Consider the following 24,335-nt stretch of genomic DNA (forward strand, 5'->3'; position numbering starts at 1 on the left):
TGAAGCACCCAAGTTTTAAATGTCCGGTTTATGAATTTTTATTTTGTTGTCTTTGGTGTTGTTATTTAAGAAACCATTGCCTAATCTAAAGGTTATAAGGATTTATGCCTACTTTCTTCTAAGAGTTTTGTAGTTCTAGCTCTGTATTTAAGTCTGTCATCTGTTTTGAGTTAATTTTTTGTATATGGTTTTGTTTAGATATAGATCTGTATTGCATTTGGCATGTCCTTGGATATTGTGTACACATATTTACCTTTTATTTTTTTTCCACTTGGGTAGACAATTCTCTAGATCAGTTAAGGGATCCTTTCTTCACTGATTTAAAATGCCACCTTTTTATATGCTACATTTTCATAAACCAAAAAAAGTTTATTGAAGTATAATTTATATCCAATAATGTATGCCCATTTTTAAGTGTACAGTTTGATGTATTTTCATGCATATATGTCCTGTAACTGCTACCACAGTTAAGAACTAGAACATTTAAATTACTCCCCAAAAATGTTCTTCCTAGTCATTTCTCCCTCTTAGCTCCAGGTAACCAACCATTGCTCTGCATATTAGTTTTGCCTCTTCTAGAGTTGCATATAAATGGTGTCATAAGTTATATATTTTTCTTTCTTTGACTTTGTTCCTTTAGCAAGTATTTGAAATTCCTCCATTTTGTATTTATCACTTTATGTTTGTTTTTTAGTGCAGTACAGCTATGCCACAGTTTGCTTATTCATTTTTCTTTTTTTTTTTCTTTTGGTGAACATTGAGATTTTTTCCAGCATTAGGCTGTTGTGAATAAACATACACTCTGCGTGTGTCTTTTTGTGAACATGTTTTCATTTCTCCAGAGTAAAAACCTTAAATTGGAATTACTAGGTCACATGACAAGTTTATGTTCAGATTTATAAAGAATTGTTTTCCAAATTGTTCTATCATTTTGCATTTAGCATTTGATATTTTCAAGTATCAGATGTTCTGATGGGTGTGTGGTGTTATCACATCATAGTTTCTTTTTCTGTACAGTAAAATGTACGTAAGATAAAATTCATTACTTTAACCATTTTTAAGTGTACAGATCAGTGGCATAAAGTATATTCATGTTGTTGTGCAGTCATCACTCTTACTCATCTCTGGAACTTTTTCATTGTCCCAAACTCAGATTCTGTACCCATTAAACAGTAACTCTCCCCTGCTCCTGTTACCTTCTCCCTCCCTCCAGCCTTTAGTGACCACTCTTCTATTTTCTGTCTCTAAGAATTTGACTATTTTAGCTACTTATGTAAATGTAATCATACAATATCTATCCTTTTGCTTCTGGCTTGTATCAGGTAGCGTGATATATTCAAGGCTTACTCATGTTACAGCATGTATCATTTTCCTTTTTTAAGGCTGAATAGTATTTCATTGTGTGTAAAAATACCACAATTTGTTTAACCATTCATTCACTGGACACTTGGGTTGCTTCTTTCTTTTGGCTGTTACAAATAATGCTGCTGTGAATATGGATGTACAAATGTTTCTTCAAGTCCTTGCTTTCAGTTCTTATATTTTTGGTTCTTGGGTATCTACTGAGGAACGGTATTATTGGGTCATAGGGTGCTTCTGTGGTTTTTTGCCTTCCCTGTTTTCCCAGATTGTCAGAACTCTATATGCACTTACCATATCCTGTGCTTCTTTACAACACAATTATGTATTGCAATTACATTATTTATTGTGGTTTTTATTATTTGTGCCCCTTTTGCCCATCACATGAGGACAAGAGATTATGTCTAGTTTCTTTACCACTGTGTCTTTATCCACTTGATGTGCACTCAAACTCTAATACACTTTTTTTATTGAGATGAAATTGATGTATAACATTGTATTAGTTTCAGCTAGCAGACATTTTTTGAATGAATGATTAAGAATTTGAAGGTTAACAAGTTTCAACCCACACCGTGGTTATGCTAAATAAAAATGAGAGGAAGAAAATAAAGAGTGGCAGCAATTTTTTCATTCTGTATCTAGAAGGACAGCAGGATTGGGCATGTTGGAGTGATTTTTTGGGAAATAATGGAGTTTGATTATATGCTAATGATACTTCAGGCATGCATGTGTATCAGTGGTAATTGAGAGTAGCAGGCTTATCACAACTTGAGAGATAGAGACTTAAAGATAAATAGAGTTGGGTCCAAAGTATAGGGGTGCTATAGAAATGGATGGCATTGCACAGAGAATTAATTTAGGTTAAGAAAAGGGGCTAGTGCAAGAAACTTTTGTGGCCAAGAATGAGGGGTAGGAAGGTGAACTAGAAGACCTAGTTGCTGTCACAGGTAGAAGAATATATAGGTGGGTACAGCATTATGGAAGCCAGGGAAGGTGAGTACTGGTGTGAAGTGCTGCAGAGATAAAATAGGATTAGAGACCACAGGATTTAGAATACACAGGAATGATGATGACTTTGTAAGAAAAATGTCAGTAGGTGGAAGGTTTTGTGTGTAAGCAGCTGAGATAATTAATAATGGTTTTCAGGTCTTTCCAGCAGTTAAAAGGGAAGAAAATAAGGAACTGGTACTCAGGGGTTGATAGAGTTGAGGGGATTATGTGGAGAGTACGGTATGAAAGCAGTATTTAAACATTTTGTTCTAACAACAGAATGGATGAGGACAGTCTTTGGTCAGTTGTGAGATTTATAAATTTACAAAGCTTAAGAGTTTCAACAAGTAGCTTTACCCATAAATTTAAGACATCATAACCATTGTTCAAAGAAGTGCTGAGGGAACACACAAAAAAACGATAGAAAAGGTAGTCTGTGAAATTAAGTTTTGACCTAGGTTAGAAGGAAATGAAGGAAATAGGCTATTGAAGAGGAGATGAAGGACATAACAAATGTTATAATATATAGACATAATATATATAGGTGGTGTGCATATATAGAGTGTGAGGGTTAACAGATGGACCATTTTAAGAGTAAATGAAAATGTTAGAGGGGGAGATGAATGTAGATGGATAAAGGGTAGATTACGTTTTTATTCTTAGATTATTAGACTGGGCTTTCTGGAGAGGCACACAGATATAAATAAAATAAAGGCACTAAGTCTTGTATTAGGGTGCTAATGGTTAAATTTACAGAGACTACCTAACATTTCTGGGGCTTACAGTTTCTCTTATCCTGTATCACTCTAGATTTGATGATATATTTTCCTATGATTATGTGTTCCCAATCTTCTAAAGCAAGGTATTTCACATTTGGATCTGTGTGTCACCTGAAAGGTGTATTAAAAATGCAGATTCATGCACCCCCACTTTATGCACCGAATCGCAGTCTGAAAGTAAAGGTCAAATACCCATTTTTTGCAGATTTCTCTAGTGGAGTCTATTTTGAATACATTGAGACTTGGTTCTCTAAGATCTTAAAACTTGGTTAATACAAAAAATATATGCTGTGTATTCATTTTCTACCATCAACCTAGAACACTGGGTGGGTGTTTTTTTTTGTTTTTGTTTGTGTTTTTTTAGTATATTTATTTTATTTTGAGAGAGCACAAGTGAGCAGGGGAGGGGCAAAGAGAGGGAGAGAGAATCCCAATAAGGCCCTGCACTGATATCGAGGATCCTGATGTGGGCCTTGATCCCACAAACTGTGAGATCAGGACCTCAGCCAAAATCATTGGATGATTAACTGAATGAGTCACCCTGGCCTGCCCCAACCCGACCTCCTGTGGGTTTCCTAATCTTTGGGAGTTGGTTTCTTCATATATCATCAAAGGAAATGATTTAAAAGACTGCAGTTCTTATTCCACTGAGAAATGCAAAAAGAGTTAAGAATTTACAGTGATTATTTGGGTACATGTTTTAAGATCAGAATTTGGTTTTTGTTGGGTCAAGGTATTTTTTTTTTTTTTTGATGAGTTAAGTTTTGATAGACATGTTACATGTTTGATTTAGGAAATAATCATTGCTGCCAGTGTTGAGCTCCTTTTTTGTGCCAGGTAGCATTGTCCTACATACTTATAAAACATTTTCTCTAAAACTCACAACAACCTGACGCCTGAGACTCAGATATGAAAGAACCTGCCCAAGGCTGCAAATCTAGGGGGTAGTGGACGGATGCTCGTAAATATACCTAACATAGCAGATGCTCATGATATGTTAAGATGCTACATACTATGAGCATCTGCTGTGTTAGGTACATTTATTTACCTATAGCTAAATTGCTATAGGTATCTGAAGGAATTAGAGGCATACAGTCAAACAGTTTTCATGTATTTTCAGCCCTTTTGGAGGGAGGGAAGAGTAAAGAAATGGCAGACTCTAAGCTCTGTGGATGAATATAGGAAACATGGCTCTGTGAGAGGAAAGCAGTCAGGGAACAGGGCCTGTCTAACCACCCTTGCATGCAGCCTGGCAAAAGCATTAGGGACACTTGTCTCTTGGTATGTTTTTGGATATTCATAAACATTACAAAAAATGAATTTTGGGGAAGATTTTTTTTTTAGTTTATCCAGTTGTCTATGTGAAAAGAATTGAGTGAGGTGTTTTATATTTTAGGTTAAAAATCTGTAAGAACCTGATTTTACAATTCACCAGCTCCTCAGAAGTTTGGCGAAATATGGTATGTTTCTGTTTTATTTTTTGGAATTCAAAATGCATGCATATCTTAATGTCATAGTTAGAATAAGGACAAACATTTTCAGCAAATTTGGGTGCCTGCTATTTTTAAAGCATTGTGCTAGGTGGTAAATCACTGTGCTACCAGGTAGACTATAAGGGACAGAAATGAGATTCTGAAAGAAATTAGAAGAGGTTAGGATGCTGTGAAAAGTGAAATCTTATGCATGAGAAGATTGAAGGGGACAGGTTTGGCTGTTAAGTTGTGAGTTAATAATAGCTTCCATTTGTTAAGCTCTTACTATGTGCCAGGCACTGTTCTGAGCAGTTTAATATGTTGGTTTGTGCATCCTCAGGACAGCCCTCTAAAATAGACACTACTATTGTCTTCTCTCTATGAATGAAATGAGGCTCAGAATGGTTAAACAACTTGCCCAAGAGTTGCCATCTAGTAAGTGACCAAACAAGGACTTGAATCTAGATTGGCTCTGGACCCTATTTGTGCTCTGTTAAACGCTGGATCTCATATAAAAGCGGACCAGTAGAGAGAACTTGGCTCAGTAAAATACAAATAGCTCTTTAATGAATTAATTTACCTTAGTTGATCACTCGAGGTATTTTAACTTTCTCATATATTATGTTTACAGGTTGGAAAGTTAGACTTCTTTGGGGGTTCTGAAATCAGAGGGAACCCAAGAGGGAACATTGTTCATTTCAGGGATGCCATTGCCTTTTTCTCATGTAAACTCAGGAATATTCTAGGCTCTCATAAGGAGACAGGTAGCTATGATAGGGAAGTCTGGAAAATTGGATTGTTTTGTCCAGGGCATGTAAGTCCCATATATTTGGAGTTCCCTAAAATTACTTGTATATACTAAGGCCAACCCTTACCCTTATCTGAATTTGAAGCCCAAGTTCATAGGCTGCTGTAGAGGTATGGACTCAAGATTGATATTTCAACTCTTCTCTTGGTATTCTCAGATACCTTACTATTTTATATTGGGTTCTGGATCCATGCTGGTAACCGCCTCCTGTGGTTGTTTGTTGCCACTTTGGAGAGGTGTCAACTATCAAGGGTATTTTTTCCTCCCTCTTAATTTTCTCATTTTTCCTTAGTTCACTTTTTGGATTTGGCCTGGATATACAGTTTGGTAGGGAAATCAAATAGAGGAAAAACTAGTTGCACAAAATGAGTTCTCAATACGGGGATATTTCAGATGTATGTCTTTGCCAGAACTATATAGGATTAGGATGCCTGATAAATTTGAACCATGACAATCAAGAAAGTTGTGCTAAAGCCAAGTAAGGGGATCAAAAGATACTAGGTTGAGGGAGGAGAACATGTTTTTGTATATTGCCAGTCTCTTTTATGGAATTGAATATTAGTGGATTTATGGCTGAAAAAGAATAGAACGCTTTTTTCATGGAGTACCCAAGGGGTTTGGGCTGTTAGATTACCCTACTTAATGTAGAGTAAGTAGGACTAGACTTTGTGTGTGTGTGTGTGTGTGTGTGTGTGTGTGTGTGTAACCATTAAGCATTTGACTACCTGGAAAACTCTATGACTGTTAGTCTCATTTAAACAGTTGCCATAATAGTGGGATCTCAATCCATATTCTGAATCTTTGCATACACTGAAGTTAGGAAACTCTGTAGTAAAAACTAAATCAAACCAATAAATTCTAACCCTGGATAGGAAGTCAGTAGATCTGAGTTTTAATCCTAGCTTCAACACTAATTCTAAAATCTTGGGCAAGTCAGTTAATCACTCTAAGTCTGCTTAATTTGTTTTGGTTTTTGTTTTTTCCTTAAATTCTTATTATAGTATCTGCCCTGATTAGGTAGAGCTGAAGTTGTCCTGAGTCTCAAACAAGACACTGTTGACCAAAGTGCTGTGTAAACTGTAACACTCTGTAAAAATACAAGAGATTATCACCACACTTTATCAAGTGAAGAGATCATTTAAGGAAAAAAAAATCTGGAAAATAGTCCTTAAAAGCATTTTTATAATAATTACTCTTCTGATGAATGTTGAATTGACACCTGATTTGAAGCTTTGAAGATAAGTTTTTGAACAGTGAATTGGATTTATATTAAAGTGTTCTAACTAAAGATTTGTTTAATTTATTAGAGTTATTAAACCTACGCTCAGATCAAGTTAGCAGCTAGACTGGTGTGACTACCTGTTTTTAATCAGTGACTCAAAGCTGTGATCACCCTGATGTCACCGAATGGCCACAGCTTGTAAAAGGTAATTTTGAATGTTATTTTACAGCCTTTAAAAGGCTGTTATTATAAAGTAAAATATGTTTTGTAAGAAATGAAGAAAATTATAGTTGGCAGGAATAGTGCAAATAGTAGAGCTTACGTGGTAATGTGCTTCTCCATTTAAATATCCTTCCTAAAATATTTTATGCTTCCCCCGACCCCAGATCTATCTGTATAAGTAAACAAGAAAGTATTTCTCAAAAATTTCATGTTTTTAAATAAACCTGTTTGAACATTATAAAAACTATAAAAAAAATTCTCAGTGTGCATTTTAAGATGTGCCTTTTATGTGGTAAGAGTTTTAACTAAAATACTTCTAGAAATTTTTACAACTTCAATAAAACTGGTATAATTTTCTCTCCTAGATAGTTATCGTGGAGGTAGAAGGAGTGGCTTGCTGGCTGGACAAGCTGCACCCATTATTATTGGAAGTGATCCTCCATTTGAATGTTCCAGCTCATGCTGCACTATCTAGATTAGTAGGCATTTTGTGATCAGTTTTCTGTGATCCAAATCAAGGCCTAAAATTGAGACTCTTCCAAGATTTTTTATTTTCTGATGTTACTTATTGTTTATTTTAAAGTGTCTTTTCTGGTTTGTTATTCTGACAAACTAGGTTAACTTAAGTCAGTACTGTTTCTTTTTTCTCCCCATTGATAATATCCTGAACATGTACTAGATCCTTACTTCCAAAAACTTGACAGTAATGAATAAAAATGCTTTAGTGGCCAAAGTAAAGCTTGGAAACTAATGCTAGATGTTAGATATTTCATAGTTTGAGAGTCAGAATCATAATTTTAGGATATTTTTTGGTAAATTATTTAGAATATTACAGAAATATAAGCAGAATGACTAGAAGTTTATTCAAACATATACTATTACGCATTGCAAGAAAAGCGTTTGCTAGTTCTGTGTATATTCACTTTTCTCTTAATTAAAAAAAACATTTCCATTTTGAGTAGAAAACAATTTAGGCTAACCATGTTTAAGAGACTGAGGATAGATCTGTTTTTGGGTAATACTCTTTCAATCCTTTCTTATTCTTTTGTCCTTCTGTTAGACCGAATTGGTTTAAATTGCTTGGTTTGACTTATAAATGGTTTTTAGTAGCTCACTTGAATATGTATTAACTATATAATAATTCGCTGACAGTTTGATGCTAATGTTTACATATTCTCTTGTTTAGGGAACAGAGATTGGAAAACAGAGTGTAGTTACCATTTGATGATGTATTTAACGTCTATCTCATTTCTCAAAACTTTGCAGCAGTTATATATTGTGCTTCTAAGACTTGAATTTGTTTTCCTTCTTGCTTGTGTCTTACCTTTTTGCAGTAGTATTTTAATTTTCCTGTCATTGTGTCCTCATTTTTTTCCCTCTCTCTTTCTCTTTCCCTGTTAATTTTGAAAGTTTTGCCGCCTACGTGTTTGAAAGCTTCTAATCTGCCTCTCTTCCCTTAGTGCCAGCAGGTTTATTTTTTGTTTTGCAAGCCTGCTCTGCCTCCTTACAGTATGACATCTGATGCTGGAGGGTCGCACTTTCAAAAATGAGTCAGCTGGTACATGGGGTTATCATCAGTTTTTAGCTCTTCTGTCTGAGACATACAAACAAGTTTGGAAGCAATCTTGGGGTACTTACCCACAAGGCTGGTGGAGACCAGGTGTGTCACAAAGGTGATTTGCTTGCTCCCTGGGGGAGAGGGTGGAGTGAAATTTTTGCATTTGTGTCAGTGCCAAGTCACTGCCACCTCCAGCATGCCCCAATTTTTAGTTCTAATATAACTTTGTGCAAAATTGAAAATGTGAATACACTGCAAAGAGGAGCTAAAATATTTGAGCTGCTGGAGTCTTTTTTGGTTTTTTTTTTGTTTTTTTTTTTTGTTTTTGTTTTTTGTTTTTGTTTTTTTTTGGCATTCTTGTCCTTGGACTCTGAATGAACTACAGTGAGGGGTAATTTTGAAAGTCTGGTAAAGAAGTGAGATTTTTAAAAGCTAAGAAATGTGGAAAACTGTTTATTTTTGTTGTTTTTTTCTTTTTCTTTCTTTTCTTTTTTTATTTTGCTGGTGGCTCTGAATTTAAGATTCTTTTGTTAAAGGTCAGAATTAGAAATTTCAAGTCAGTGATAAATTCACAAATCAAGTCCTTATAATGTCATTTTAGATATTTAGCTTTTGATCTCTAAAAATTTTGAGAATTTGAGTGTTAGAAATCAATATTATGTTGATTCGCCTTAGTATACACTGACCAATACTGTTGATGAAACCGAATAGGATCACAGGAATTTATTTTTTTAACAGCATGGTGGGAATAGGCAAAATTGATTCATATCTCAAAATGAAAATAAAATACTTTTTGGTGTAACTGGCAACTATTTATAACTGAAGTCAGTTCACAATTATCTATAATCAAATTTTAATATCCCCGGTTGGTACACTTTTGATACGTAGTGCATCTTGCCGGTGTATTTTCAGGGAAAGTTAATTTCATTGTTAAACCAAGATAATCATGATTAGAATGGTAAATCTGACTTAAAGTGTCTCAAAATTCCCAAGGCTATTAGATTTAAATTTAAATTATCTAGAGCAGAAGTTGGCAAACTTTTTCTTAATGGGCCAGATAATAAATACTTAGGCTTTGTGGGCTATATATCCTTATCAGAGTTTCTCAGCTCTGCTCTTGTAGTGTTTTGAAAGCAGCCATAGACAATATGTAAATGAATGAGTGTGGCTGTATTCCAGTAAAATTGTACAACAATAGGCGCCTGGCCCAGGCCTTAGTTTGTTGTCTGAGGAAATAGTTTGCTGACCCCTGATCTAAATATAGTTTGGGACTGTGAATACTAGTGAATACTTTTGATATTATGGATAACTAGTAGTTGGCTGTAGAAAGTTTCGTAGTTGTATGTTTTTATTATAAATATTGACTTTGTGAATAATTATGTTTTATTATACTGCTTTGTATGTTGGTATCTAAATATAGTGTTTACAGTTTTCCTTAAAAACAATGTGCTGACTTTTTTATTAGTCCAGCTTTTATAATAAATGTGTTGAATGGCAGTCTGACTTGATCACTTTTTTCTTCTATTGAAATCTTTAGTTACTTTTAAAACTGTTAACAATTAAATCTTGTTTTCAAATTTGTCTTCTAAAATAACATGTCTGCCCTTTTTGGAATATGGAATATTCTGCTTAACTTTCCTCAATTGCATTTTACAGATCGCCAGGAGAACCTCAGTCTGACAACATCGAAGCTAGCCGAATGTAAGTGTAACTTGGTTGAGGCTATGGTGTTTTTTAAGTTAACCTAGATTGCTTTAAAGGTGTCATGTTATTTGACAGTAATTTCCAGTTGTAAGAGACTAATACATTAAAAAAAAAATTGGGAGAGAGGAATGTGCCTACTATTTTTCCTACCAAATAAATACCTCTAAACTTTGGTAACATGGTACTAGATTTCTACTTTTAAGTGGATAATTGTATACTCCTGCATTGTAATGTCTTTTTGGTCACCTAGAAGTTGTGGAGAAATAGAGAGGGGAAAGAGTCAGGTTAACAATCACTTATTAAATACTCACTATGTATAAAGCAGCTGGTGATGTCTTGTGGCTACAAAGATGCATAATAATTAGTCCCTAACCCAGATAATTTTACAGTGTACCTAGTAGAAAGACATAGAAGCAAATCATCTTTTTGGTAGAGTTATACTGAGGATGCAACAGGAACATTAAGGAATACCGTGTTACCTAGGTATTCAAAAGGAACCTAAACCAGGTGGCAGGGAAATAGGGGTGGCCAGGGAAGGCCAAATTAAATCTTGAAGTGTAACTGGAACTTAGGTAGCCAGAAGCATAGTCAGAGTTGTTCTAGGCAGAAGCATGGGTAAAGTTATAAAGCTGCATAGTGTGTGTAGGGAACAGTAGGCATTTGAGAATTTTTAGATCATAAGTAGGAAAGTGAAAAATAACACTTGATAGAGAAAGGGCCTTGCCAGCTATGTGAAGGGCCTTGGCCTGTCTCTCATAAGTATCTGGGAGTCAATAAAGAATTTGCTGAGGAAGAGGTAGTAACCTTGTTAGACATAGGTTTTTAATAGTTTTGGCAGCAGAGAAACAGAATTGAAGAGAAGTCCGTGGTGGCAGGTGACCAGAGCTTCAACAGTTCAGTCAGTGACAGCCCTAAGAAGGGCAGTGAATAGGAATTCAAGATAACGTTCTCTGGATTTAAGAAAAGTATTTAGAAAGTGAAATAGTTAAGACCTCAGTGACTAGTTGTAAGAATTTAGGAAGTTTAAGGTAAGGTAACAGGAAGGTGGTAATTATTGAAGCAAGGTTTTTGAGATAGTAAGGGTTGAAATGAAGAATATAGGTATAGGGATTGCTTTGGAATAAGAGCAGAGACCCCTATCTTAAACTAGAAGAAGGAGATAAAGATGGTTATGTAATGTTAAATGTGTTTGCAGATGAGAATAGGGGAAGTCAAGGTCTTTTTTTTTTTTTTTTAAGTTTATTTATTTTGAGAGAGAGAGAGAGAGAGAGAATGAGAGAGGGAGGGGCAGAGAGAGAGGGAGAGAGAATCCCAATCAGAGTCCACTGACAGCACGGAGCCTGACATGGGCTCAGTCCCATGAACCGTGAGATCCTGACCTGAGCCAGAATCAAGAGTCAGATGCTTAACTGACTGAGCCACCCAGGTGCCCCAGTCAAAGGTCATTTTTACTTGGAGTATTTTCTCAGTAAATTTGTATAGGTCTGCTACACCACTGTTTATTTCTCCTTTGAGATGTTAGTAGACACTTCTTGAAAAGGAGGTTCAATTGTTGAATAAATTTGGGAACTACAGAATTAAACAGGTTTCTTTACTGAAAATAGTGGAATACTTTAAAGTGCTGATGTACATTGTGAATCTCCAAAAGGGATTGTAAAATGTATTTCTCAAATTTATGTGTCCATGTAACGTTTTCATCCTATTTTTTTTGTGGTAAAATACATGTAACATTATTTTTTAAGTGCAATTCAGTGGTATTTAAGTACATTAATATTGTTGTGTAGATTCTCCACAACTCTGTGCATCTTGCAATGCTGAAACTATATCCTTTAAACAATAACTCCCAATTTCCCTTTCTCCCCACCTCCTGGCAACCATCATTCTACTTTCTATTTTGACTACTCTGTTTCATATAAGCGGAATTATTTATATTTGTCTTTTTGTGATGGCTTATTTCACTTAGCATAATGTTCTCAAGCTTCATCCTGTTGTGGCATTTGTCAGAATTGTCTTCCTTTTTAAGGCTGAATAATATTCTGCTATATGTATATAACATTTTGTTTATCCTTTCACCCATTAATGGACACTTGGATTACTTTCATGACATGTTTAGGACAACACAGATATCTCTTTGAGACCCTGCTTTCAATTCTTTGGACATATTCCCAGAAGTAGGCTTGTTGGATCATATGCTAATTCTTTAATTTTTTGAGGAACCGCTATACTTTTTTTAATAATCTCATCAACACTTGTAATTATCTGTTTTTGATAATTGCCATCCTAATGCAGTTATTTTTTTTTATTCTAGTTTTGTGAGCATGTAACTTTCTAAGAAACATGTTTCAATAGGGTTTTGTGGAACACAGAGTTTGATTAGGGAATTTGAGAAGACTGTGCAAATTTGGAAAGTGCCTGGGGAGAATGGATGAAGAAGTAGACCAAATATTATTGAGTCTCATGCTACTGAGTGGTTAGTTGAGGTTAGGGAACATATACTTGGAGTTTAAAGAATTTCTTTAATAGCCAGAAAAGAGGCATGGTATTTCAAGGTTGGGTATTAGCAGAACAGATGGGACAGAATTACTAGTGGCATGTGCATAGGTTGTTAACACTGAAGTAAGTTGAATATGTAAGTCTTTGGTGATGGCCATGATTGGATATATTGTGGTGCCAGACAGAGGTGTTAGGCTGGTTATAAAAAGCCTTGATAGGTCAGAGAGATCGTTTAGTGTAAGTGAAATTTTTATAAGGATAGATGATAATGATCAGGGGTTGGATATTTAATATGCCTACAGTAGTGATTGACATAGAGAGGCGGTGAAGGTTTCTGAAGAAAGTCAAGTAAGTATTTTGGGTAAGAGGGGGCTAAAGTGTTGGGATAGATCAGGAACACAGACATTGAAGTCAGCATGCCAGTGATATAAATGGGGGCAAAATAGAGCCTTTAGTATATGGGTATAATTTACCAGAACAAAGGTATTCAGGTAGATAATATGATTTTCAAATGTAAGTTGTGTTTGTGTTGTGTTTATTTTGTTTTGATGGACATTGTTTTAAATACAAGGAATTAGAAGAATAATAGTGGATTTACGGGTTTTATTTGTTTATGAAATCCTCACATAAAAGGGATGCAAGATAAGCAGTGCCTTTTGGGGTAAAACCAGGCTTTAGTGAAAGCTAAGAGGTTGAGGAACCATTATATAAAGCAGTTGAAGATTAGGGACAACCTGTATTATAAATATTTTTCTAGAGATCTTAGTAGAGTAGATTAATGGGATGAATCAATAGTAAAGAATAGAAAACAGTAGATGAAGCTTGGCATTTTGTAGTAAAAATGAAGGATAGCAAGAATGTGAGACATGGTAGGATATGTGTCACAAGATTCCAGATGAAACTCTGGTACTCAGTTCTGGTTGAGTTGAGCAAGCTGCCGTACTGTTTAACTTGATCATATTAAGGTAGAATAGCCGGGAATTAGACCTAACATGATGTCTTGATAACGGCGTCTAAGCTTCCAGATATAATCGTTGTAATACAGCTCTGTCTTCGTGTCCGTCCCCATTTCATAAATTACTATACCTGTGGAAGCTATAACCAGACAATGGTTTAGTAAAGTGAGTAGGTCCAGTTTATTCTACCAAAATTTTATGAGTTTTGATGTACAAAATAGATAATGAAGGATTCTTGGTTTTACCTAAGAATTATCCTAGGATCTTTGAATAATGGCAACATCTTGAAGAATGATTTTTTGGGGGGCAATTGGAGACACATTTGCATTTGGCATCCTTTACGGAACATCTTGGGTGCATTCTAAATGGTAATTATAAAATTAAAGAATATACCTAGTGTTGCCTATTCCCTAGGTTGCAGAAAAACAGTAAAAATCTTTAACAGTTGCATGCCATGCTATAGTTTAGCCTAGAAATAGAACTAACACAATAACCCAGATCTTTTTATCCAATTGTATGAATAGTCACCCTGTATTTTTAAAAAAATTCATATATACCACATAGTGGAATATTTTTGTACATATTAATTTAGACTCTAATTTTTTTTAATGATTATGAAGCAATTTCTAGCAACTTCAGAATTCTCATCCTTTGGTAGTTACTCTCCAACCCTATCTTCAGTGCTTAGGCTGTACGTATGAGTGTATGACTAAGAAAATGGAACAAGGGTAAACATATCAACTGATTTATGGTTCCGTAATTGAAATAAATACTTAGTTTTCTGTAAATGTTGGTAGGACCCAGGTCTCAGGCCATCATTATTTTTTCTCTCCAGGTAAGAGCTCATATTTTCATCTCTAACTCTGACTTACCCTCTGAATTGTAAACTCATATATCCAATAATTGAATGTCTGATTCTCAAACTTAACAAGTTCAAGGTAGGTCTTGATTTTCATCCTCTCAAAACTACTTTTCTTGTAATCTTTTTGCCATCTCAATTAGTAGGAAGTCTTTTTTTTTTTTTCTTCCAGCTTATCGAAAACTTTGGAAGCATCTTTAATTTATCTTTGTCTTACTCAAGTTATCAGCAAATCATGTTGCCTCCACCTTGAAAATATCTTAATTGTACCACTTTATTTACACCATTTCCACCTTATCATGCTGATTTAAAGCCAATTATCTTGTGCCAGAAGAATGAAATTGTTTCCCTGGTAGTCTTGCTGCTTCCATCCTTGCCCCTTTCATTGTATTTTCTGGGTAGCAGCCAGAGTGATCTGTTTTAAATTGAAGTTAAACCACGTTATTTATGCTCAAAACTTTTCAGGGGCTCCCTATATGTCTCAGAGTAAAATCTGAAGATCTTCGAGGCCCTGTACGAGCTTTCATTTTGTGTGGCCTTTCCACCTCTCTTGTTTATCTTTATATACACTGGCTTTATGATTTTGCCTTTAATGTTTTGATGTTCTTAAGACTTGTGCCTGTTGGGGCGCCTGGGTGGCTCAGTCGGTTAAGCGGCCAACTTCGGCTCAGGTCATGATCTCGCGCTCCGTGAGTTCAAGCCCCGCGTCGGGCTCTGTGCTGACAGCTCAGAGCCTGGAGCCTGTTTCAGATTCTGTCTCTCCCTCTCTCTGACCTCCCCTGTTCATGCTCTGTCTCTCCCTGTCTCAAAAATAAATAAAACATTTAAAAAAAATTAAAAAAAGAAAAAAGACTTGTGCCTGTTGTTTGCGACCCTTCTCTGTGGTATCCCCATGGCTTCCTTCCACTTGCCCCAGAGATCTCTGCTCAAATGATGTCTTATCAGAGGGGCCTTCCTTGACCAACTTCAACAAAGAATTGTCATGTTCTTTGTTTGCTGTTGCCTTTACCCTGTTACATTTGTCATCATGGGATTTAATGTCATTTGACTTAATTGATTTCATTGTTGTCTGACTCATTTAATACTAGTATGGAAGCCTAATGATAGAGTGCCTGGCCTGCAAGAGGTAATCAGTAAATAATATATGAAAGAGTGAAATTATCAAGTTAATGCAAAATGTTTATTTCTGCCTTTTTAATTCCCTTGCAGAAGTGTTGGAAGAATTTTCTGGGATCAGTTTATGTGGAAATAACTGATATATATTTGTATACAACCCACAGAACTTATGTAGTAGCACCTGACATCTTGAGCACTTAGCATATAATAAACCACTGTGCTCAGTACTCCACATGCATTCTGTCATTTGATAATAAAAGTGAGCCTTCTTAAAACACAAACAATAACCAAAATATTTATTTCTATAGGTATGTAAAGTTTAATTTTGTGAATTTGCATTTTATTTATTTATTGACATAGAGTTGATGCATAGCGCTACACTAGATTCAGGTATACATCATAGTGATTCAGCAACTCTACATTATGCCATGCTCACCAGAAGCATAGCTGCCATCTGTCACCATACAACACTATTACAGAACTATTGACTATATTCCTTATATTGTACCTTTCATCCCTGTGACTTATTCTGTAACTGGAAGCCTGTACCTCCCATTCTTCTTCACCCATTTTTTCCCTCTCACCCACCCCTCTGGCAGCCACCAGTTCTCTGTATTTATGGATCTTTTTCTGCTTTTTGTTTGTTTTTGTGTTCATTTGTTTTTGGTTTTTTGGTTGTGTGGGTTTTTTTTTTTTTTTAAGATTCCACTTGTAAGTGAGATCATATGGTATTTGTCTTTCTTTTACTTCGCTTAGCATAATACCTTCCAGGTCCATTGGCAAGATTTTGTTGTTTTTAAACCTGAGCCTTTTAATCAGATTAGACTCTGGAGTTACAGCTTGTATCCTCTGATAGAGACTGAAGAACTCGTACAATTTCTTAAATTTTTGGTAAAATTCATCAGTGAATTCATTTGGTTCTAGTGCTTTCTGTTTTGGAAGGTTACTTATTTATTCAGTTTTCATATCAGATATAGGCCTATCAGGTTGTGTGTTTCTTGTGAGTTTTGGCAGAGTGGGTCTTGTAAGGAGTTGGTCAGTTACATCTAGGTTGTCAAATTTGTGGGTATAGAGTTACTCGTAGTATATCTTTTATCCTTTTAATGTTTGTGGGATCTGTTGTGATGTCCCCTATTTCATTTGTGATACTAGTAATTCATTTTTTCCTTAGTTAGCTTGGCTAGAGGAGTATTGATTTCATTAATCTTTTCAGAGAACTTTTGATGTTGATTTTTCTCTATTGGTTTCCATTTTTCAATTTCATGGATTTCTGTTACAATATTATTTCTTTCCTTTTGCTTACTTTGGATTTAATTTGCTCTTTTTTAGTTTATTAAGGTGGGAATATAAATGATTAACTTTAGTTCTTTCTTTTTTTTCTAATACATGCATGCAGTGTTAATAAATAAGTGCACTAATAGTGCTCTCTAAGCACTATTTTCACTGCATTCCATTCCACAATTTTGATAAATTGTGTTTTCATTTTTATTTAGTTGAAAAGAATTTTTGGTTTCTGTTGGGATTTCTTTGTTGACTTGTTTAATATCCATGTGTTTTGAGATTTTCCAGTTATTGTTCTGTTACTGATTTTGGCTTAATTCTATTGTGGTGTAAGAGTAGACTTTGTATGATTTCTATTATTTTAAATTTGTTAAGGTATATCATATGGCCCCGAATGTGATATATCTTGACGAATTTTCTGTGTGAGCTTGAGAAAAATGTGTAATCTGCTGTTGTTGGATGAGGTAGTCCAGCGATGTCAATTATATCTAATTGATTGATGGTGCTTTTGAGTTCAACTATGTCTCTACTGATTATCTGCCTGCTAGATCTGTCCATTTCTGATAGAGGGGTGTGGAAGTTTGCAACTATGATGGTGGATTTATCTATTTTTCTTGTAGTTGTATCCGTTTTTGCCTTATTTAATTTGATGCCTTTTAGTTAGGTGCACAGATGTTAAGGATCGTTATGTCTTCTTGGAAAATTAAACTGTTTATCGTTACGTTGTGTCCCCTCTTTAATTCTGATGACTTACCTTGCTTTTGAAGTCTGTCCTGTCTGCCCAGTTTTCTTTTCATTGTTAGCACAGTACATTTTAAAATTTTTAATCTGTATCTTTATATTTGAAGTGTAGACAATGTATAGTTGCATGTTATTTTTTTTTTAATGTTTATTTTTGAGAGAGAGACCGAGTACAAGCAGGGGAGGGGCAGAAAGAGGGAGACACAGAATCTGAAACAGGCTCCAGGCTCTGAGCTGTCAGCACAGAGCCCAACGCAGGGCTTGAACCTAGGACTGAGATCATGATCTGAGCCGAAGTTGGATGCTTAACTGACTGAACCACCAAGGCGTCCTTGGATGTTATTTTTTTGATCCAGTCTGGCAATCTGTGTCTTTCAGTTGATGCATTTAGAACACTAATGTTGAAAGTGATTATTGATATAGTTGGATTAGTACCTAACATTTTTGTTACTGTTGTCTATTTGTTGCTCTTGCTCTTTTTTTCCTGTTTGTCTTCTACCCTCTTTATTCCTTTTGTGGTTTTACTTGAGCATTGTGTATTGTTTCATTTTCTCTCACTTGCAAGTAGATCAGTTAGTTATTTTTCATTTAACTTTTCTTTTTGGGGTTGTCTTAGAGTCTGTAGTATACATTTATATCTTAACCTAGTCTACTTTCAAGTAACACTATACATGTTGCAGGGAATGGGAGTACCTTATAATATTCCTTGCTTCTGTTCTATCATTGCTGTCATTTATTTCACATATATAAACATGTATTTAAAATTTTACACACATAAATATTCATAACTGAATAAATTGTTGGCATTATTATTTTGAACAAACTGTTATCTGTTATATCAATTAAGGTTAAGAAGAATAAGTTATTTTGTTTCCACTTATTCCTTTGGTAGTGGTCTTTCCTTATATAGATAATGAGTTTCAGATCTATATCATTTCCTTTCTGTCTAAACAAGTTCTCTTAATATTTCTTGCAAGGCAAATGTACTGACAACAGATTCCCTCCCCCCCCCCCTTTTTTTTTGCTTGAGAGTCTGTTTCTTTTCTACTTTTGAAGAATGATTTCTCAAGGTATAGAATTCTTAGGTTGGTGGGGGTTTTTTTCTTTTTTTTTTTTTTTTAAATTTTTTAATGTTTATTTATTTTTGAGACAGAGAGAGACAGAGCATGAGCGGGGGAGGGGCAGAGAGAGAGGGAGACACAGATCGGAAGCAGGCTCCAGGCTCTGAGCCATCAGCCCAGAGCCCGACGCGGGGCTCGAACTCACAAACCGTGAGATCGTGACCTGAGCCGAAGTCGGACGCTCAACCGACTGAGCCACCCAGGCGCCCCGGTGGGGGTTTTTTTCTTTGACGCTTTTTCTTTCCACTCTCTTGCTTGCATCGTTTCTGGGAAGTCAGATGTAATTTTTATCTTTATTCTTCTGTAGTTGTTTTCCTCTTAGCTTCTTTCAAAATTGTTTCTTTTTTTTTAATTAATTTTTTAATGTTTATTTTTTAGAGAGAGACAGTGTGAGTGGAAGAGGGGAAGAGAGAGAGAGTGGGAGGCACAGAATCCAAAGCAGGCTCCAGGTTCCGAGCTGTCAGCACAGAGCCTGACATGGGGCTCGAATCCACAAACTGTGAGATCATGACCTGAGCTAAAGTCGGACACTTAGCCGAGTGAGCCACTCAGGCGCCTCTCAAAATTTTTTCTTTATCTTTGATTATTTGTAGTTTAAAAATGATATGCCAAGTGTAGTTTTTTGGTTTTGGTGTGTTTTGTTTTGTTTTGTGGGTGTTTTTTGTTTGTTTTACAATTTATTCTTTTTGATGTTTTCTGAATTTCCTGGATCTGTGGTTTGATGTCTGATACTAATTTGGGGACATTCTCAGTCATTATTGTTTCAGTTCTGATTCTGTCACTTTCTTCTGATATTCCCATTTTGTGTATGTTACGCTTTTTGTAGGTCCCACAAGTCCTTGCGTATTGTTTTTGCCAATCTTTGTTCTCTTTGCTTTTCAGTTCTGTTTCTTTTGGTATATTTTCAAGTTCAGGATTTCTTTCTTCAGTTGTTTGCAATTCATTATTAAGGTCATCAAAAATAGTTTTCATTTCTGTTACAGTGTTTTTGAACTCTGGTTTTTCTTTTTTGAGTCTTTGGTTTTTCTCTGCTTACATAGCTCTGCTGTTCTTTTGTGCTATCTACTTTATCCATTAGAGTCCTTAGCATAGTAATCATAGTTTAAATTTCTGGTATGTTAATTCCAACATCCCTGCTGTATTTAGTTCTTGTGTTTGCTGTCTTTTCAGATAGTGTTTTATTGCCTTTAGTATGCCTTGTAATATTTCTAGATAGCTGGATGTGATTTCCCAGGTAAAAGGAATTGCTATAAATAGGCCTTAATAATATGGTATTGTGGTATAGGAGGAAGGGAAGTGTTCTGTAGTCTTTTGTTTACGTCTTAGTCTTCTAGTGAGCCTGGCTGTGCCTCTGGATTGTGAACTTTCATTTTTTTTCCTCCCCTCTTAAGTGGAACAGGATGACTAGAGTGGGCTGGAGTTGGATGTTTCCAGTACACAGGCCAGTTAGGCTCTGATAATACCTGGCAGATTAGGCTCTGGTTAACTAGTGTCCCCTGAGGATAGGTCTTGTTATGAATTCTCTGATCTATCTCAAATGTTTCCTTTTTCCTCCCCTGCTAGAAGCATGAGGGGATTTTTCTCCAGCATTTGCTGTGAGAGCCTGGTTGAGTTTTTTGAGGTAAATATCACAAAATTGTGGGGGCTCTGCTGTGGCTAGGTCCCTTTGGGAGTTTTTAACTATTAGACTTTTCTGTGGTGAGCCTCCAGGAATTTGTCAATTGCAGTCACAGATTCCGCTGATGGTTTCCTGTTCTCTGCTTCAGTAAACCATGGCTGCGTGTATTTGCCTCTCTCTCTCCAGTCTTTGGGGCAGCAATTTGCCCTGTATCCCTCTTCCAATAACCCATGAAGAGTTGTTAATTTTTTGTCTGTTCAGATTTTTACCTGTTGTTTGATTGGAGTAGCAGCTTTCTAGCTCTTTACATGTGGAACCAGAAGTCAAATTGAGATCTAGCTTGGATGCTTTTATTTTCTATATGGAATGGGAAAAATAATTCTGTGTAACTTCCAACTTAGATATATTTAACGTGTATAACAGCATTTATGGATTAAATAACATCTGGAAGTACATTCTAAAGATACAAATCTCTTTCATCGACAAATACCATATGATTTTGCTCGTGTGGAATTTAAGAAACAAAACGAACATATGGGAGGGGGGAAGAGAGGGAAACAAACCATGAGAGACTCTTAAAAATAGAGAACAAACTTAGGGTTGATGGAAGGAAGTGGGTGGGGGATGGGCTAGATGGGTGTTGGGTATTGAGAAGGGCACTTGTGATGAGCACTGGGTATTTATGTAAGTGATGAATCACTGAATTCTCCTGAAACCAGTATTGCACTGTATGTTAACCAACTAGAATTTAAATAAAAATTTGGAAAAAGTCTATTTAGTCAATAGAGATAATTCTTTTTTCAGTATCCTCTCCTATAGGTTCTGATAACTGTGTTCTTCTCCAGATTGAGCCTTTGCATATTCTTTTTATGCTTCTGTTAAAACCTATGAAATTGGGAGGTATTTTTTGTTAAAAAAGATGCTCATATTTTTTGTTCCATTTTAAGTTCCAGTGTAATTAACATACGGTTTTATATTTTACAGTAAAGTGATTCAACAGTTCTATGCATTACTCATTGCTTATCATGATAAGTATACTCTTAATCCCCTTTACCTATTTCACTAATCCTCCCCTTGCCCCCATCAGTTTGTTCTCTTAGTTAAGAGTCTGGTTTTTTTGTTTGTTTATTTGTCTCTTTTTTCTTTGTTGAGGTTCTTAAATTCTGTGTATGAGTGAAATTGTATTGTATTTGTTTCTCTCTGAATGACTTATTTCACTTAGCCTTATGCCCTACAGATCCATCCATGTTTCTGCAAATGGCAAGATTTCATTTTTTATGGCTAAGTAATATTCCATTATATATGTACCACATCTTTATCCTTTGATCTGTCGATTGACACCTGGATTTTTTCCATATCTTTGCTATTGTAAATAATACTCCAGTAACCATAGAGTGCGTTTACCTTTTTGAATTACTGTGCTCTCTTCTTTGGGTAAATACTCAGTAGTGGAATTACTGGATAATATGGTAATCTATTTTAAATTTTTTGGGGAACCTCCATACTGTTTTCCACAGTGACTACACAGTTTTCATTCCTACCAACAGTGCACAAGGGTTCCTTTTTTCTGAAACTGGGAAGTATTCTGACAGGTATTTCCCTTTATGGTTAAATACTAGAAAAAGATAGGGTTAACTGACACTGTTATTTAGATAATACCAGAAGAGAAATTGAAGGACCTTTATTGAAGTTTCATAATTTACTAGGTCCTGAGGATATAACTGTAAAGAAGTTATTTGGTCATGTGTCTCAGGGAACCTACCATCTAAATAATTGGCATTTATAATAAGGCACATTTAGAGTAGGTACAGGTTGCTGTGGGATCAGAGAAGGGATATGTAATAATCTTGGAAGTGATATCTAAGCTGAGTCTTTGAGAATTACTTGGTGTAAGTAGGGATCATAGTATTCTGGGCAGGAAGAAAACTTTTCTAACACCTGGAACCAAGGAAGACGGTAGAACAAATCCTTTTAACTGTAGAGAGTTCAGTATTGCTGGAATGTAGATTTAGGAGATGGGAGGGGATGTGCTAAAAAAAATGTAGCTGGAAGCAGAAAGGCATGACAAAGTGAAGTAGTCAAGTGAAAGGCCTCAACACTACTGAAAAGCCCTGGGTTTTCTTCTGATAGACATAGGAGCTAATGAAAAGTGTTAGGTTTTGAAGTGGCTTGAATTGGTCTACTTTTCTACCACATGAAGCATCAATAAACTTACACATTGTATTTTAAATAGAAGGTATTGTGCTTCTGGTTAATGGTAAGAATGAATGAATAGATGAGCTCCCTCTGGCTTAGTCTTCTCAGAAAGCAGAATGAGCAAAACCTGGCTGGTTTTGTTCAGGTACTCTAATAAAATGTTGTTTAGAATCTATGTTAATTTTGCATTTTATTCATTATATCTTATGTGTCCCTAAAAAGGTTTTAAGAAACATTAATGGGGATGGTGTACTTTATTACATAGAACTTGCTGGCTATAAATGGGATTCAAAGTTAAAAGATGTAGTGAAAATAGATGCTGTTTCCCCTAAATTATTTAAAAGCAGGACTTTCTGATTTACTGGATCCTTTATTGGCTTCTGCAATCTTCTTGCTAGGATAATTGTAAGGATTAAAGGACACAACATACAAAAACCATTCACTATAGGTTAATGCAGGTTAATGAGTGGTGGTTGTTTTTGTTATCATTTTAGATTGTAGCACTACCTTCTACCCAGTTGCCCATAATAGAAACCTAGGCATTTATCTCTTTCCACTCATTTACCCCCTACATGCTACATCTTTTAAATATTTCTTGCATTAGTTTCCTTCTCTTCATTCCTGCTGCTTTCTTTCCCTGGTGTATTACAGTAGTCATCACCTAACTGGATTGCCTGCCTCCACTTTTGCCAGCTTTGATCCCAATTTACAAAATAGAATTATCATAAAGGCAAATTTGGCTTAATCACTGACCTGCTTAAACCCTTCAGTGACTTGTATTGAATGTGTTTTTATCTAGTGGTTTATAAATAGTATGTGATGCCTCTGAAATTTTTTGCAAGATGGAGTATATGTGCATTTTTATGAGGTGAAAATCATTCACCTTTATTAGATTACTTTTCTGCTGACTAAAATCAGAATTCAAAGTCTCTCATAATCTGGCTCCTCCCTTCCGCTTCATATTTTTGATTCCTGTTTTGAACTGTATCTTTGAAATTGTCATAGGATGTTCTCAGGCTCTTGTGCCTTTACTCATTCCCTTCTTACCTGAAATATTCCTTGTATTTTTTTGTCCTCTCCTAGTCATCGTTTGTGACTTATCTTGGCTAAGTTGTGTTTCTTTATATTACTGTACCTCTGTATTTCCTATGATATTTAAATCATCTGGCCTTTATCTTTTCAAGCAGCAAATTTCTTAAAGAAAGAGCTAATATGAAAATAGCCAGAGAACTTGGAATAGATTCTCAAGCAGAGTTAAACTATGCTGAAAGAGACATTTGGAAGTCATCAGGTATTGCCTTGAAAAAGATGAAATGGTTCAAAGAGAAATTTAAAAGAGAAAGTGTCTAATGGCTGGTCCCTGGGAGTATAAACATTTCCAGATTAGGGAGGGAAGTCTGTGAAGAACAGTCAGAGAGAAGGGAGAAAATCAGGAAATGTGTCCTGAAAGCCCACAATAAATTTCCAGGTCTGCATTTCTCAGCAAGGTTAAAACAAAATAAGGAGTGAAAAGTGATGACTGTCAAGAATAGTTTCTGTATCACTAGATACAGAAGCTAGGTTACAGGTGCAGTAAGCCTGACCTGTTTGTTTCCCACACATTGTTGTTATTGTTATCCACTGATGTTTCTGGACTGTTACTATTCTCTCAGCATAAAAATTCCTGCTCCTTTGAGGCTATGCATTCTGGCTATGTCATCTTTATGGCTATGTCTGTCTTCATTGTTAGTCACTTCTCAGTCTTTGAAGTACTCTTTTCACCTCTGTTTTGCTGCTCCTTTCCATTTCCATGGGCATGCTAATGTTTATTATTTAATGTTAATTAAAACAGCCACCTCAG

At 35.6% G+C, this 24,335-nt stretch overlaps 1 protein-coding gene across 6 annotated transcripts in view; it reads left to right on the forward strand.

Moving 5' to 3' along the window:
- UBE3A (ubiquitin protein ligase E3A) overlaps positions 1-24,335 on the forward strand; it is a 91,811-nt gene that overhangs the window by 13,254 nt on the left and 54,222 nt on the right. For 2 of the 6 annotated variants that reach the window (XM_047086541.1, XM_047086536.1), the window contains exons 2-4: positions 4,525-4,588; positions 6,716-6,835; positions 10,067-10,111. The exons of 1 other annotated variant lie outside the window; for it this stretch is intronic. In XM_047086541.1, the coding sequence (XP_046942497.1) occupies positions 6,816-6,835; positions 10,067-10,111 (65 nt within the window). In that variant the 5' untranslated portion in view covers positions 4,525-4,588; positions 6,716-6,815. The remainder of the gene's footprint in view (positions 1-4,524; positions 4,589-6,715; positions 6,836-10,066; positions 10,112-24,335) is intronic. 3 more of the 6 variants (XM_047086539.1, XM_047086537.1, XM_047086540.1) reach the window with 3 other exon arrangements.

This window comes from Lynx rufus, unplaced genomic scaffold (genome assembly GCF_022079265.1).
Source record: "Lynx rufus isolate CCGP_SWC_20201006 ecotype Redwood Valley unplaced genomic scaffold, mLynRuf1.p SCAF_21, whole genome shotgun sequence".
In the NCBI taxonomy this organism is placed as follows: Eukaryota; Metazoa; Chordata; class Mammalia; order Carnivora; family Felidae; genus Lynx; species Lynx rufus.